At 45.5% G+C, this 15,387-nt stretch overlaps 1 protein-coding gene across 1 annotated transcript in view; it reads left to right on the forward strand.

Moving 5' to 3' along the window:
- The window catches only part of CHSY1 (chondroitin sulfate synthase 1), a 79,861-nt gene that overhangs the window by 1,215 nt on the left and 63,259 nt on the right, over window positions 1-15,387 (forward strand). Inside the window, exon 2 of the mRNA XM_064456117.1 lies at window positions 8,297-8,792. Coding sequence (XP_064312187.1) covers window positions 8,297-8,792 — 496 coding nt within the window. The remainder of the gene's footprint in view (window positions 1-8,296; window positions 8,793-15,387) is intronic.

Below are 15,387 nucleotides of genomic sequence, written 5' to 3' on the forward strand. Positions count from 1 at the left end.
CGGCTTTGGTGAAACGCTCCCAGCTTCGGGCTGGTGAAGCTAGCACAGGAATCGGGGGCTCGGGGCCGTGCGTTTATTACCTGAGCAGACCTGTTTTTGGAGCAGGGGCGATCTTTGTCTTTGCACCACGCGCCGTAGCCTGTGGTCTCCAGCTGTAGCTGGGTATTGCCGCGAGCGCCGCGTGCTAACGGGACTTCTGTCCAAAGCCTTGGCAGCATCAGAATAATCATCTCTTCTGTGAGAGACGTGTCTGTGGCTTTGGAGAAACTCTCTGCTCTGCTGAAATATGCTTATTGCTCCGGCGTTCGCGCCAGCAGGCAGTGCTGGGAGGCTGCGCGGGAAGCCTGCTTGAGAAATCTGAAAGAGTTAAGAGCTAAAATGTCAGCTTGGGTATACCCCGGCTCCGATTGAGCGCTGCACAGCCAGGGCCGTCAGAGAAGCAGCCAGGAGCTCTGGGGCCGATCTTTCTTGAATAAAACATCCCTTTTAGTCTTGTACTAGAAGAAACCCTTCTCCATCTCCTGCCTGTCCAGGTTGAAAAGCACTTGGCCCTATTGGCCGGTAAGAACAGGGTGGGAAGACCACGTATGACAGACCACCTCCTCTTCCTCCTGCCCTGCCCTGGTTTTGGGAAAGGGTAGCTCTCTTTATATCAGCATCAAATGCAGTAAAATTGCTTAATTTGGACAATCTGAAGCATGTTGTCCACCAACAATGGTTTTAATGGAAACTTAATTCCTTCTTTCAGCAGTAGACTTGTAATTAAGTTACAGAGTGTGTGTTTGATACTTTGAAATAGGTGAAAGAATCTGTTTCTGCAGGGTTGTGTATTCTTCACTGTGTGGGATGGAGCATTTTGGATTGCAGATCTCAAGAGCCGTGTAATTTGTGTTTACATTTACATACAGAACGGCTGGAGTCATGTTGGGGCATCACATAACAGGTTTTATGGCAGAACAGTTTGTCTAGCATCCCTCAGATTTTGCATCAAGCATTCAAGAAAGGAAAATCTATCACGATAGTGTCCAGAAATGGGTGTTAGTTGTGGAGCATTTCACTTTGCTGGTGTGGGAAGGATTTCCATCCCTGGCTTTGCCCGTGCTTGCTGAATAGTCCCATGCTGTGGGAGAGCTGGGTTTACAGAACCAGATCTGCAACATCCGCTCACACACACACAAAAAAATGGCTAAAGATGCAACTTAACAAATCCATCTAATGGAATCGGGCTCCTTCAGCCCTCAGAAGGAGATCTGAGTATCGCTTTTTACAGCAGTGCTATTTTGGTTTAACCTCCAGAGATGATGTCTGCTCTGGGAAGGGCTGAACGGAGAGATCTTAAACGTTGTGGTAGGGCTAAATGCATTTTTCTCACCTCCATTGGTAAAAGAAACGAGCTAATGTCCTGGTGACAGGAAGACGTCTTTGGAGGAAGGTGGGGAGGGGGGAAGAGGAAGACAAACCTGAAATCATAAATGGCTTTTGATTGCCATGAAGTACTCAAGCAGACAATTGCTGGGATTACTACATTGACAAAGCATCCTGGTGAGCTGAATCGCTGGCACCAGCGAGTGAAATGGGAAGCTGCTAGCAAGGCATTCCCGGGGTGGCAGCGTGTGCAGAGCCTTGATACCACGCTAGCCAGAGCGCTGAAAGGAATTAGGGATTCAGAGGCTGAATACCTCCAAATTGCTGTGGCTCAAAGGCCATTTACAGACACAGCTAAAAGGGAGCGGAGCGGAAAGCATTTGCTGATCCTTGCTGCTGTGAATCCAGATAGGGCCTAACAAGAGGGGAAGCAATCCACTTCCTGAACATCAATCATGAGGAAAATGACCACTGCAAGGCAAAACGGGCCTGCTGGATTTTCAGGAGATGCTGGCTCTTTGAAACAGTCGTGCTTTTGTACTCTGTGAGGCAGAGAAGAAGCTTTAGATCTACAGGTTTTCAGAGGGCAGATTTGTAGTTATTGCAGCTGACAGCCAGGTTAGCAGAGCTTCCCTTCCAGGAGGCCGGTGAAGTGCAGCAGCCGAAACTGCGGTGTCACATCAAAGGACAAGAAATAGTCAGGAAAAGAGCCATGCAGGAAGGAGTTAAGGTATGGCTGGGGTTCAGGGAAAGTGCAACAATATGTGCTAATGGTTTTGCAGTTGAGGGGAGTTGTCCTGAAAGAGCTGCAGGAAGGAGAGGATGGGAATAAACAGTCTCCCAGAAGATTTAAGTCTGCTGTCTCAGGAACAGAAATATCAGGCAGTTAACCCCTTTTTTTCTTTCTTTTTTTTTTTTTTTCTTGCGTAGCAACTAGATTTCCCAGGAAACATGGCAGGAGACTATTGAGAATGCAGTTAATGGCGAGATGTGGGAGGTTGGCCTTTGGCAGTATCTCTGCGGGAACAGAGCCGCAGTACTTCTCAGTTTGGGGCAGTCCCCACAGCACCTTGAAGTGCCACGAGGCCACACGTACGAGGACTGCGAGCGATGCCGGGGCTCGTGCTGAGCTGCGCCGCTCCTGCAGCAGAAGGGTGCCCTTTGGGAGGCTCCATTTTGAACGTGCTGCCACACTGGTTGTGGTGGCTTGTAGGAAACAGACTGCGCTGGAATCTAAATACCTGAGTGCTTGGAAAAGCTTAAGTGAAAGGCAGCCAGAAGGATTTGGAGTCTAAAGGAGTTTGTATTATCTGTCTAAGCCTGCACTAGCTGCTGCGGAAGTGTTACACAAAACACGTTTTTGTGCTTCTTTTAAGTTCAGAACCTAGGTCAAGGCAGTTGGGTGGTATTCAGTTTTGGTGTTTTCTGGTTGCTAGTGAGGTAATACGATGGATTGTGGAACATGCACTCTTGCCTCTTGGGAGGATGTCGTGTGAAGTGACTTTGAACATCATGACAGCACGATACGTGTTTTGCTCAACGTATCGATCATACCACAGTATTGCAATAGTGAGAACTCGGTGTGTCCTGCTCTTGTGTCCTCTAGCAGAAGTATGACATGCTTGGGCTTTCTGAGCAGTAAGCAGGTACCTAAAATTTGCAAGAATGTTTAAGGAACAGTATGAAACAGATACAGTGAGAGCAACTGGCATTGATGCACGGGGGATAAGGAGAAACAAAGTCACCTACATACCCCGAAATAACCATATGGCCCAAACCTCTGGGACACTTGGGCTTTGATCTTAGTCTGACCCACTGAGTATCGGTGTGCCTATGAGTGATGGATCTGTTTCTGTCCCTGTTTCCACAAGGAGGTTGGATGGATATCCATGGGCCGAAAACTGGCATCACTTCAGACTGGAGGAGTTTAATTCAAAGGACTCTAAACAGCTGTGGAAGCTGCTTGGCGTCTCTGTTAAAGCTAGGTACCAAGGTGTCCTGCAAAAATTTGGAAGGAACTTTCCCTCAAAATCTGAATTCTGTAATGTGGATCTTAACTGACAGGCTCTTTTAAATATATCTAGAAATTGAAAATAAAAAGCTTGTTTTTCAGACCTCTCGTGATGGTCATCTGCAGTACCACGTGCAGGAGCAGCGTGCTGGTTTCCGTGCTCGGTTCTCCTGGCAAAGCTGTGGTTCATTGTTTCCCCTGTAGCAAGTGTTGCTGGAGAGATGGGACCTTGCAGAAAGCTTATGCAAAACTAGCCCTAATTCAACATGAAATTTAGTTGAGTCATGTATTCAAGAAATCAGTCTTTTAGGTCCGTTATCTTGCTGAGTTCTTCAGAAATTATGATTTTCTTCAGCATAATTATACAAGATGACTATTTCTCAAAACTTTAAATGGTTTCTCTGATCTCCTCTAAGGGAGGTTCCCAAGCTGCAGACAAAAACTGAATACATTTTTTTGTAATTGTCTCCAGTTTGGGTCTCTACAAAGGGAGCACTGTCTGCATAACGCCACTGACTATGCTTCTGCTGAGCCTGCAGAGCTGATAATAAAGCAAGGTAATACAAGTAAATAATAAACACTGGAAACTGAAAATAAAGCATTCCATATCTGTGCTCCTCCTTCTCTAAGCTATACTTTTTAAACAACTTTTTAAATGAAGGAATTACTTAGGACAATATTTGGTTACTATAGTAATGGTCACTTTTTAGCAAATAGTGGGGTTTCTTAGCACCCTGTGTGCACAGTTTTCTGTATTGCATGCGTACCTGTACCAGCTGTGGCACAATCTTTACACCCACTTTGCCTGTGGCTTGCTCAGGTTAGGGTACGTATAGGATATCCAGTGCACAAAATGGGTTAAGGGATGGTAAAATTGACTTGGTAGCCACCAATACTGGAGTAGTCCTAATGTTCTCTGCTAAGGAAGTCTTTTAAGGAAGAATTACCTAATTTTTCTGTTTGTGTTTGTTTAAACTGCACTTTGGTTCCCTTGTCAACGCTAGCTTCTAGCTTGTTGGCGTTATGTGCCCTGTGCACTGAGAGAAACCAGGTCGCACGCTGTCATGCATGTTCTCAGCCCAGCTCCTGGGGAAGGTAATGGAGAGCCTTGCTGCCCTGATTCGTGCACATCCTCCTGTTTAACCAAGCAGATTCAGATTACACAGACGAGATAAGGTTGGTATCTGTCAGAGCAGTTCCGTTGCTGGGTTTTTAAATGACCAGTTCAGTACCTGTATCGGTTGTATTCAGAACCTGATATTCCTCTCTGGACAGAGTCGAGACGGCTGTAAGTTGGCTGAGGCTGCCAGTGATCGCTGCAGGGGACGTGATCTGTGGAGGCATAGATACCGGAGTCTGGTGGCAGAAATGTGACTGCATTTCCTTTAAACTGCTGAGGGTGATGGGGAGTCCTCAAAGGGGGAAGGAAGGTGTCAGGTTTTGCTAAAAATATTTTCCTTTGGGTTTCTGATTATCGAACATACAATTAATTTGTAGATGCAATCCACAAGTCTTATGATAGAGAAGCCTTGACTAGGAAAGCAATGCCAGCCGGTGGGAGTAGGTGCTGGTGGGGCCCCAGGAGTAGGAAGGTGTGGAGACAAGAGCTTTGTGCCCAAGGAGCTGAAGGGGTCTGGTTGCTGCCCATAGCCTGAGAGCAGACACGTTAAACTGGACTTGAGACGGGAGGACGGGCAAGAAACGTAACTGTTAACATGCTAATCTGCAGAATCGCTTGTGATTGAGCCAGGTCTGGTGCTTTGCAATGACAGATAAAAAAAGTTAAAAGTAGCTTTGATCAGAATTCATCTCTCCATTTACCAGTTCTCAGTTCTGCTGATAGCTGGGGTCAGAAAAATGTACTTACAGTTCATCTTACAATCTGTGGTTTGGCTTCTTTGGCTGGGTGCAGCACCATGTTTCTTGAGCAAACTGTTCTGTATTCTCTCCCCCAGAAGGGGCCACGTGGAGCGGTGAGCTGTGGCTTAGCCATAAGGAGCAGCACACGGTGTCTCCCTTTGTTTCAGCCTCTGCCGAGCAGCACTTGCCTTGACACAGACGCTCCGGCAATTTTTCGACGTGGGAGCGTATTTTGTCTGTCTGAGTTTGAACAAACGCTCAGAGCCACAGTCCCAAATAACACGTCGAGTTCCCTCATCCTAGAAATTGTGTTGTCACAGGAAATTGTCAAAGGGTTAGTCAGCCTGTGCTGGGGTCGTGGTTGATGCAAGATCCCAAGGCTGAAGTAATGTTGTGGTGCTGACCCAAGTCGCAGAGTGATCCTTGGGATGTGGTTGTCGTCAGGGCATGGTCTTTCTGTGTGTGTTGTGCCCCCCGCGTATGCAGGAATACATCTCTGGTTTACTCCTGTTTTAGTATGAAACGTAAATATGGCCTAGATCCATGAAAAGATGGGGTCAAACTGGCTTTGAGCGGAGGGATTTAATGCAATACGAGGACTGGGAATCAAATGTGCCAGGGTTTATGGATGCATGTGCATTTTGTTCCCTCTCCATTGAATGGGAACTCTTTTCTTGAGAATACTTAGCGGGTCCTGAGGTGAGGGTACCTGGTTGGAGAGCAGGGAGTAAGTTTAAACTGGGAACCAACGGAAGGGGTAGTCCTGGGGGGAAAAATAATAAATAAGAAAGAGTTGAAGACTGCTCCTCAAGAGTCCAGAAAGGAGCTAAAGCTTGACGTGATAGAAGACATCCAGTGTTGTCCGTAGCTTGTAATCATTACAAAGGAAGATCTTTCAGGATATCAAGAGCAAGTCTGAAAATTCACTGTTTGCTTTTGAGTAAAAGAAGTCAATAAGCAGAAATTTCCATAAGAGTTTAGCTTACAACTTCACCTGGTGATTGTCTGGAAAATGTCCTGGGTCCACCCAAAGCTGCGCTGGGAGCTGGTCACAGTGGATGAGCTGAGCTGCTTTTCTCACTAGCTTCTTCTGCCTTTTCTTTCTGAGATTAAAATTTGAATGCATCGGGTACCTTTAATGAAGAGGTCTCTTTGATTGGGAGTTGATATAGGAAGAGCAATTTGCCTAGTCTTTTCATTCAAGACCAGATGATTTGTATGTGGAGCGTGGGTGTCAGCAAATAAACAGCAGAACTTCCTTAATAGTTAGCGAAAGTTCAAGATAAGAGCACGTCTCATTCTAAAACGGGCAGTTTTCAGTGCTTTAACAGGATGTGACTTTAACCAGTAGTACTTGCATTAATTGCATCGCTGATGATTAAAGGCCTCGTCACCTCTGTTATGAAGTCAACAGGAACGCTTGCATTGGCTTTACCCTGTGCTCTTCTGGGAAGCTGGGATCTAAACTTCGCTGTGAAACACTACCCATGGCAGTAAGAAATCCAGGAGACGAAGCTTTTAAAGTAATTAGGTGATATTCATTACACAAAGCTGAATTAGTGTGTAACCATTAAGGTGTCAAAGTTGATGTTTAGTTAATACTAATTAAATACCTTTGCATTTCCCAGTGGAACTTCAGGAATAATTCTTCTGAAATATTTTTACATTTCAGGCTTTGTGTGATAGCTAATTCTGGAGATTTCAAATTTCAGATGGTCTCTACTGCCCAAATCCTGCTCTGCCTTTAGCAAGAAACCTATGTTGAGAAGCATCTGGTAAAAGTGACAGTGATGCATTGAAGGAGTTCTGTGTCCTTTACCTTGAGAGTGTTTTCGCATTCAGCTTTGAATATAGGTTATATTCTGAGCATGGTTGCCAAACATGATTAGAAAATATTCTTCCCCTATACAAAAAGGGGCAAAACCTGTTGCTTTGCCAATGACGAGAGTTTTCTGTGAAGCATACATGAACGCTGCGTTTCCCCAGGTAGAATTTGAGAAAATGGTACTGAAAGCTTAAAATTAATAATTTTTAGGGTGAGGCTGTAACAGTCGCGTGATTGAAAATCCTCCCTGGAGGAGGTTAAGTGTTCTGCAGTCTGCCTTGAGGAATCATCCTACGTCTCTTCCTGCAGTATAAGTGACCCAGTTTGCCCACGCAGATGGGTTGGATTTGGCAGAGAGGAGCACGGAAGGTGTGGAGCAGATGTCGTCGCTGTGCCGCTTCACACAGAAAAGGCTCCTCTTTTGTGAAGTTCCTCTCTACTAAAATCTGGTCTGAAGTGTGCGGAAAGCTGCTGGGGGTGCGGGTGTTGGTAGTGCCAGGTCATCATTGGGATGACGTGTTTTCCGTGCATCTCTTAGGACTACTTTTCTACGAATCCTTTGCTAGTATGGGCAGACCCATTTGAGGTCACTGTTGCTACCTTGCTCTGTGCTTCTCCGGCTGTCGCAAACAGGCAGGAGCCTTTTACTTCTAACAAAGCCCTACCTGCTTCTCCACATAGCATCTGGAGAAGTTGCTCTTCGGTTGGTTTCCCGTAGGATACGGATTCCTCACGAGTTTGTATGAAATTTGCATCTGTTTGGGCTTTGGAAGTCAGTATTTCTGAACGCACATTTGAGGGGCTTTGGGGTATTGGAGGTTGATATGATACTGAATAATTTGCAGGGAAGCTTTGGAGGAATTAAATCCAGTTCTATATGAATTGTTTGTCCATCTTGGCTCCCTTTGGCTTCACTCTGTATCTCATGACCAATATTAAGTGTGCTTAAGAAAGCCTGCCACTAGTGAAGTACTACCATTGAATTATTTGTCTATTAGATGCAGATGCAAAATGGTATTCAGATGCTTGGCACGTCAGAATTTTTTTGGTGTTTTACCAATTGCTCGGTGTGCCACGCGAATGTCCTCGTTTGCATGGCAAAAAATAACCCTTCAAGGTGTTTAAAAGAAAGTTGGTGAAGCAGATGAGGTGTAGTTCCTTTGAGCGGTCTCTGGTAGCACTCTGCATGCCTTGGTTTGCATACCTAATTATCCTTATTGTCTTTTTCGGTCTAGAACATGGTCCAAAACCATTCCTGGCAAGGTTGAATTCTTCTCCAGTGAGGGTTCAGACACCTCCATTCCCATCCCCGTCGTGCCGCTTCCCGGTGTAGATGACTCTTACCCACCCCAGAAGAAATCTTTCATGATGCTCAAATACATGCATGACCACTACTTGGACAAATACGAATGGTTTATGAGAGCTGATGATGACGTTTACATCAAAGGGGACAAACTGGAGAACTTCCTCAGGAGTTTGAACAGCAGTGAGCCCCTCTTCCTTGGGCAGACTGGCCTCGGCACCACAGAGGAGATGGGGAAGCTGGCTCTGGAACCGGGCGAGAACTTCTGCATGGGAGGACCAGGAGTGATCATGAGCCGGGAAGTCCTGCGGAGAATGGTGCCCCACATTGGCGAGTGCCTGCGAGAGATGTACACCACCCACGAGGACGTGGAAGTGGGAAGATGCGTACGGAGGTTTGCGGGAGTGCAGTGTGTATGGTCCTATGAGGTAAGGACGAGGGTGCAGAGAATGAGGGGTGTGTTTTGGGGGAGGTAAAAGAAAGGGTGGGAGTGGCTGGCAGCAGGGGATTGCTGTTGTACGGCTGTGCAGCAGTTCCTCCAGAGCTCATCTCCCTCTGCAACTTGACCATCCAACTGTACAGTGTCTATGCTCTTTGTTTCCTACAAGTGTCACCGTGGGAGAGACCTACACAAATACAGAAGTGCAACAGTCAGGAGGGAAATGGAGCCTGACATTAGGCACATTGGGGTGAGGGGAGGAACATTAATCATTCGTAACAGTTATTTGTATTTGGACATAAATAGAATAAGCTTAAATCAAAATGGCCACATGCCCCTGCAGTCTTGACCGTCCAGGCCTCTTTTATCTTTTTTAGTGGGATATGTCATGGTATCATTGTGGAAAATAGATGATGCAATTTCTGTGTTTCTTGCTGCAGTTGAAATACCCAAGACTTAACAGATGTTTGCCCTGACAGTGACAGTTTTTTCCCAAACTACAGGCATGGCAGAGGTGTCTCATGGTGGCTGGCGCTGTCACCCTGCATGCTGAGCTGCCTCCCAAAGTACCCGCAGCCCAAGTCTGCTGCTGCTCGGGGGACTCACTGGCAGCCCCATCCTGCAGACACCCACTGAGCAGGTCCTTGACATCAGCAGAGGCAAGCCACAGCTCTTACACCGAAACTCAGGGTCTGCCCACACTGATGTGGTTGTGACTTGGTCGTCTTGGGATAAAAACCAAGAGCGTCCCCAGTCTGCTGTGACAGAGTTTCATGCTGTTGTTCCTGCAGGATGCTGGGGGCTGGCGGCTCCTCCCAGGGACAAGGGGAGGCTCTTTGAAGTGAGTCCTGGGTGTTTACAGACTGTCTGATTGGAAACACCTGCTTGAGCTGCAGTTTCTCCTCTAGTACAGGGAAAATGCTGGTGTGCCTCTCTTAGAAATAAGGGAGAAGTTGAGGACAGAAGAGGGGGTGAACTCTTTGTCTTTTTACACAAACTTTTATGACTTGTACACAACTACCGCTTTGTCCTTTTATGAGATGTGGTAAAGAGGAGGATTCTTCTGCCCACGTGACAGAGGAGCTGTGGTCATGGGTGATGGCAGATACTGCTGCTGGATCCACTGTGGCAAAGACTTGTATTAAACTTTTGACACTGAATTTCTGCCCCCAAAAGCTGTTGCTTCATTTCAGTTCACAGTTCAGTGACAGGGAAGGAGGTTTCCAGCTGCAGTAACTCACTCATATCTTTTGTGCATGAAGGCTTTGTGGATTAACAGTAGCTCTCCACCTTCTCTGCTTACAGACCTGGAATTAGTTTATGCATTGCCAGCGTTGTGGTTAGCCATTCACAAGGAGTCAGTAACTTTTTCCACAGTTTTTAGCACCATAAAATTTTTACTCCAGACATTCTGAGTTGAAATAACTTCTGGTGCAAATGCCTGTACCATGTGGCATTAGATAACTTGGTGAAGGTCAGTATTTTGGTCCTACTGAAACTGGCAAAGACCTCCTGAATTCATTTGCTATTTCAAGCCAAAATTGGATCATATTGGTAGCACACAACCGCACTAGGAATGCTACCTGACAGAATTAGATTGGGCTTTTTGCAAAATCAGTTTTGTTTGATCAGCTTCTGTTAAATTATCAGAGTGCTGGATTCTCCCAAATGCCATGAATTACTTACAGTTTATACACACAAACCAATTTTAAGATCTTCAGAAGTAAGCTGTGAGTGTGAGATGTTAAGGCTCAGCTGTTTTGGAGAGAGGGAAGAGTTTTGGTGATGAAAGCACGCTGCTTCTAGAAGGAATAGGTCAACTCTCATTTAGTTGAGGCTTTTCAATTTAAAAACCTGTCATCTTTTTCTTTTCTTGATCTGGTACTCTCATTGCTCAGACAATTAGATTAAATGTGCCTGGTATTTTATATAAGATAAAGCAATAGCTGTGTGAAATAACACAGCTGTCGTAACAGCTGTGTTAGGAAAGCCTGGTGTAAAAGTGACATTTTCCATGTCTTGTACGTTCATGAACATCAAGTAACAGGCCACTGTAAGTGAATTGCAAAGCACTGTATTTCAGTGAGCTTCTGATGGAGCAAGAAGTTTATCTGTGCCTGCTCTGTTGGGGCACAGCCACCACATTCTTCACAGCTCCCATTGAAAGGGGAGCAGTGACAGCGTGAGGCTCGGCAAACAAAACGGCGTTGGCCTCAGAAAACCCAAGCCTCAAACTTCTCCTTCGCTTCCTGCACTTTTAATTCTGGAGAGTCTCAAGTGGCAGCACAAACAAGGGTCTTTGCAGTCACCCCCAGCTCTTTGGTTTTTATTCTTAGGGCCTCGGACATGGAGAGCCCTGCCAGGCCTCAGTTCGGGTGGTTTTTTTCCCCTGCGCTGTTCTTGCAGTGGGCTCTATGCCCAGAGTTGTTTTACTCATCTCCATGACTGTCACTGCCCCCTTTCTCTGATTTTTGCATCCCACAATGTCTTTACTGTGCTGCTCATCTTCCCTGGCTCTGGCTCTGGTGGTGTGCCCAAATGCATCTCCAGGCCTGGCTGTGTTTTTTTTTCTGCTCACAGCAGTCTGCCTCAAAACCCCTTTTTTCCCCCTCTTCCTGTGTTTCTGTCCCTTCGCTGCTCGCTGCAGTGCCCCTTAGACCACTTCATTAGTGGCACCGGTTATTGCCTGTTTCAAGACTTGTAAAGATTTGTTCATGCTCTTCCTGCTGTCAGGAGCTTTTCAGCAAATACAGTGAAGGAATTGACACCATGATTCTTTGGACTTCCTGTTTCATCTCGCCCCAGAAAAGAGGCAGCAGCAGTATGTGCAAGCTTGAGGAGGACTGAAGCTCCCTGAGCCCTGGGGAGCTTCGCCTGAGGCACCCCGGCTGCTGCTTCAGGAGCAGTTTGCAGCCTGTGGTGGATTTTAGGCTCCTGTGACCAGGCTTGTAGCTGTTGCCCTACTTGAGACAGGTCAAGTGAGTCACAGATGAGCCATGCCTCTTAAAATGTAAGTACTGTATGGCAGGGATTATCATCGTTGTGAAAACAAAACCGAGATTGTTACTGCTGTTTAACAAATAGCTGTAAAACTCAGGCCTCTATAGGGTGGAGCAGCCAAAGCTGTGGGTTTTATGCAGAAAACTGGAAGAAAAAAATCTTTACAAGAATGGAGCTGTGAAATCTCTGAAGCTTATGGATGGGAGCTTGACAGTTTATGAAGTGATATACAGCGCAGTTGTTCCTCTTGAAGAGGACAAAAGGTTTTTACTGAACTTGCTAGGAAGTGATACTGCATTTCTGGTGAATATTGGTATTTTGGACTTCTGGCACACTACAGGGTGTTTTTATCGGAAAAAGTTTACGTATTTAAGTCTCCTTCCTTCTCTTGTTTCCTCCCACTGGTAGTTTTTCTAGTTCGTCTTGCGTGGATCACAGATTATGCTAGTTTTATTTTCTCATGCACTGCCGTGTGGTTCCATGTGCAGGCTTGGCTACTCAGCCTGAGAACAGGTTTCAGCTTTGATGACAAGCTATCTCATTTGTGATTTAAATGATCCCAGAGTACTGTTCTCAGTTTTCATTTTGAGTCTAATGTTTCCTTTAAATGCACCTGAATTACGAAGCCATCGCTCTGTAGCTTAGTGTTGTTTCAGCCTTGTTTCATAGCTGCTGCTAAGTACTGTTCGAATTCGTTTAATATCCTCATGTTAAGAGCACTAGTAACTTTAATACAAGCTCTTTGTAGCTACTAGAAATCAAGGTGGTGCTGATACATATCCCATTAATTTCTTCAGTAATAAAACCCTTCTGACATGCATTGCTTTCAGGTGATGCTAACTGCTTAATGTCCTGCAGCGCGACAGAAACAGCTGGATCCAACAGAGCAGCTCACGCTACCTCTAACTGCTGTTGCAAATGCCCAGATGTTTTGCCTGTTTTTCCTTCTGATTGAGGTAGTGGGAGAAACTAGGTAAGAAGTGGTGAGTGTGTCTGTGTGGAGAGGGCTGTGCTTTCCTCCTGACCAGCAACAAGTACTCTTAAATGTCCTAATGTGAGGCAGGAATTTTTATAATACACATGGAAAAGAAGCTGTGACAAAGGGAGAGATCGCGTCAGGAAACACGGGCATCAAGGAAGAGTAGGTCCAATCTGTCGGGTGTTGGCAAGGGAAGAGTTAGGGTGGTGGTAACTTGGGATAGCGGGGGGCTTCTGGGAGAAGGGAGATTTGAATGAATGTTTTGTGTGGTCTTTCATCTGGAGTAATTGAAGGTAGTTGCTACTCTGAAATTCTATGAAGTTAGGAAAGCCCTTAAAGTGCACGTTATATCTGCCAAGTATGTTGGCAATGCCAGAACATACCGTTTCTGGAATGAACTCTCCCTTGGGCAAAACGGAAGTTTATGGTTTTCTGTAAGCTAGCCAGAGGTCAAAAAAAGATAAAAGTCCTGCAGCAATTGATCAGAACTGACGTACTGGGGAGAGGTGTGACTGTTAACCACTAACCTTCAGCTCCCTTGCTTTATCCGCTGAGAAAAACACCTTCCTTCATTAATGAAAAAGGAGATTCCCCCTGTTTCTATCTGGCTAATATATGACACGCAGCATGCAGTGACTTCAGCAGCAAGCGCTGTACACCTCAGAGCAGGGCAGGATGGGGTCTGCGAGGACATGCTTTGGGCAGGGTGCTCTGAAGCACCTTGGTTCACTGCAGTCTGTGAAGGGCAGTGGGGTTGGACTGTGATGTTTGGTCGCTCTCGTTCTGTGAACCCTTGTCTTGGGCTCCAGGCAGCAAATGTAAGGGTTGACATGTCTTCGTGGTGGGAGCATCCAGCTGCACTTCCAAAATCAGACACTAATATTGTCCCAGCTTCAAAGCTTATACTTTTTTTTAATGTCAGAGTGTAGAAACTTGGCAAACCCTGACAGCACAAGATACCTGCATCTCCTCGTGTGTGCGTAGCCCTTTGCATAGCTTTGTTCAAGAAACCTACAATAAAAATTGTGTGAGTGTGTGTGCGAGAGGGAGGGTACAAGCATGCCCAGTATTTTGTGGTGGATGTTTATAAATCAGCTTTTCTTAAGCACTAAATTTAATCTTTGAAACACTTCAGAGATACCTTTTTGGCTTCAGAGTAAGTTGGAAGTGGGTGGCCATGTGTTCTGGGAATGGATGGAGATTGAGCTTCATGAAGATAATGAGGAATGGTATTTTGTCAGAGGACACACAGGTGAGACTAGAGAAGAGCATTATCTGGGCAGGGAAGGTGATGCATGGATCTCAGTGTGTGACTAAAATACCTGACTGATGTGACAGGGAGTCTGTGACGACAGTGGGGGAGGCAGTGTGGTATGACCACTGCGGTCTAATTTTAGTAGCAATGTTTGCTGAGGAGGAGGGCAGAGAGGTCAAAGGGGAGAGCAAAGGCTGCAGGTTGGGTTTGTGAAACCAAGATGTGGGTTAGGAGGGTTTGGAATAGGAGACAGAGATCTCAGATCTGCACCGAAGCCCTGACCTAGCTCATTCACTTCAGAAAATAATTAAATATTTGAGAAGCAAATATTTCAAAGAGGGGAAAACTGACTTGACATCACTAAGTCATTTCTTCGTGACTTCTGAACTCAGGCTGGCAAAGCTTTTTTGTCTGTAGAGATCAAGAACCACTTTGTATGTAGCTTTAAGCGTTGCACCCAGGTCACTTGAGTCTGGATCTTTCTGACTTTCTGCTGGCCATCGTTTTAAAAGAGGAAGGCTGTGTGATTTGTGCTTATACATACATGCATTTCTAGGCTGTAGAGACTGTTTGAGACTGACCTAGTTTTTTGAGCACATGGTTAATCTGTCCCTAGTTAGCTGGACGACTTGATCTAATGCTTAAGCTGAGGGTTGCTGAAATGGGGACTTTGATGGTGTTGCGCAGACTCTTAAGGAAGCTTCAGCCGTGAATCCAGCAAACAGAAGTATTGCTTTTTTCCTCATTATTGTCCTTTTGAAGTGCAGTGGTTTGGTTAGAAATTAGGATCTGTGCAGCCTGTTGAGTTTAGGGAGACATCAGGATTAGTTGTTATCTTGGGGACGAGTCAGGAAAGGCTAATCTTTCATTGCATGACAGGACAAAGAACTCCAATAAAATAGCTCATCATCTCAGTTTCTTAATTAAGGTATGCAGAAGATACTTGAAGATTTGAGTTTGTTCTGTTGAACAGCAGTGGGGATAGGCAGAGGGAGGTAAGTCTGAGACCAGAAGGTTTATAATGTATATTTTCTGAACTGATGGGAAAGCCATCTCTTTTTTGCAGGGTAGATTCTTACTTTATGGCTTGCTGGAGCTGTGAGACTCGGTACTTGGAGGAAATAATGTGCTGTGATCAGAGCTGCACACTGCACTGCCTTTTGTAAGTGAATCCCACCTGACTGGAGACCTTGCAAGAACATGGTTAAATTCCAAACCTAATCAATATAAAACCCAGTAATGCCTGTGCAGTCAGTTATCTCCCATGGGTCAGTTATCTCTGACCAAACTTTAAATTGTCAAATTTCCTTTTCCATTTTATTTAGTGCTTATCTCTGTGTATAAAAGACG

The sequence above is a fragment of the Phalacrocorax carbo genome, chromosome 7, assembly GCF_963921805.1.
Source record: "Phalacrocorax carbo chromosome 7, bPhaCar2.1, whole genome shotgun sequence".
Lineage (NCBI taxonomy): Eukaryota > Metazoa > Chordata > Aves > Suliformes > Phalacrocoracidae > Phalacrocorax > Phalacrocorax carbo.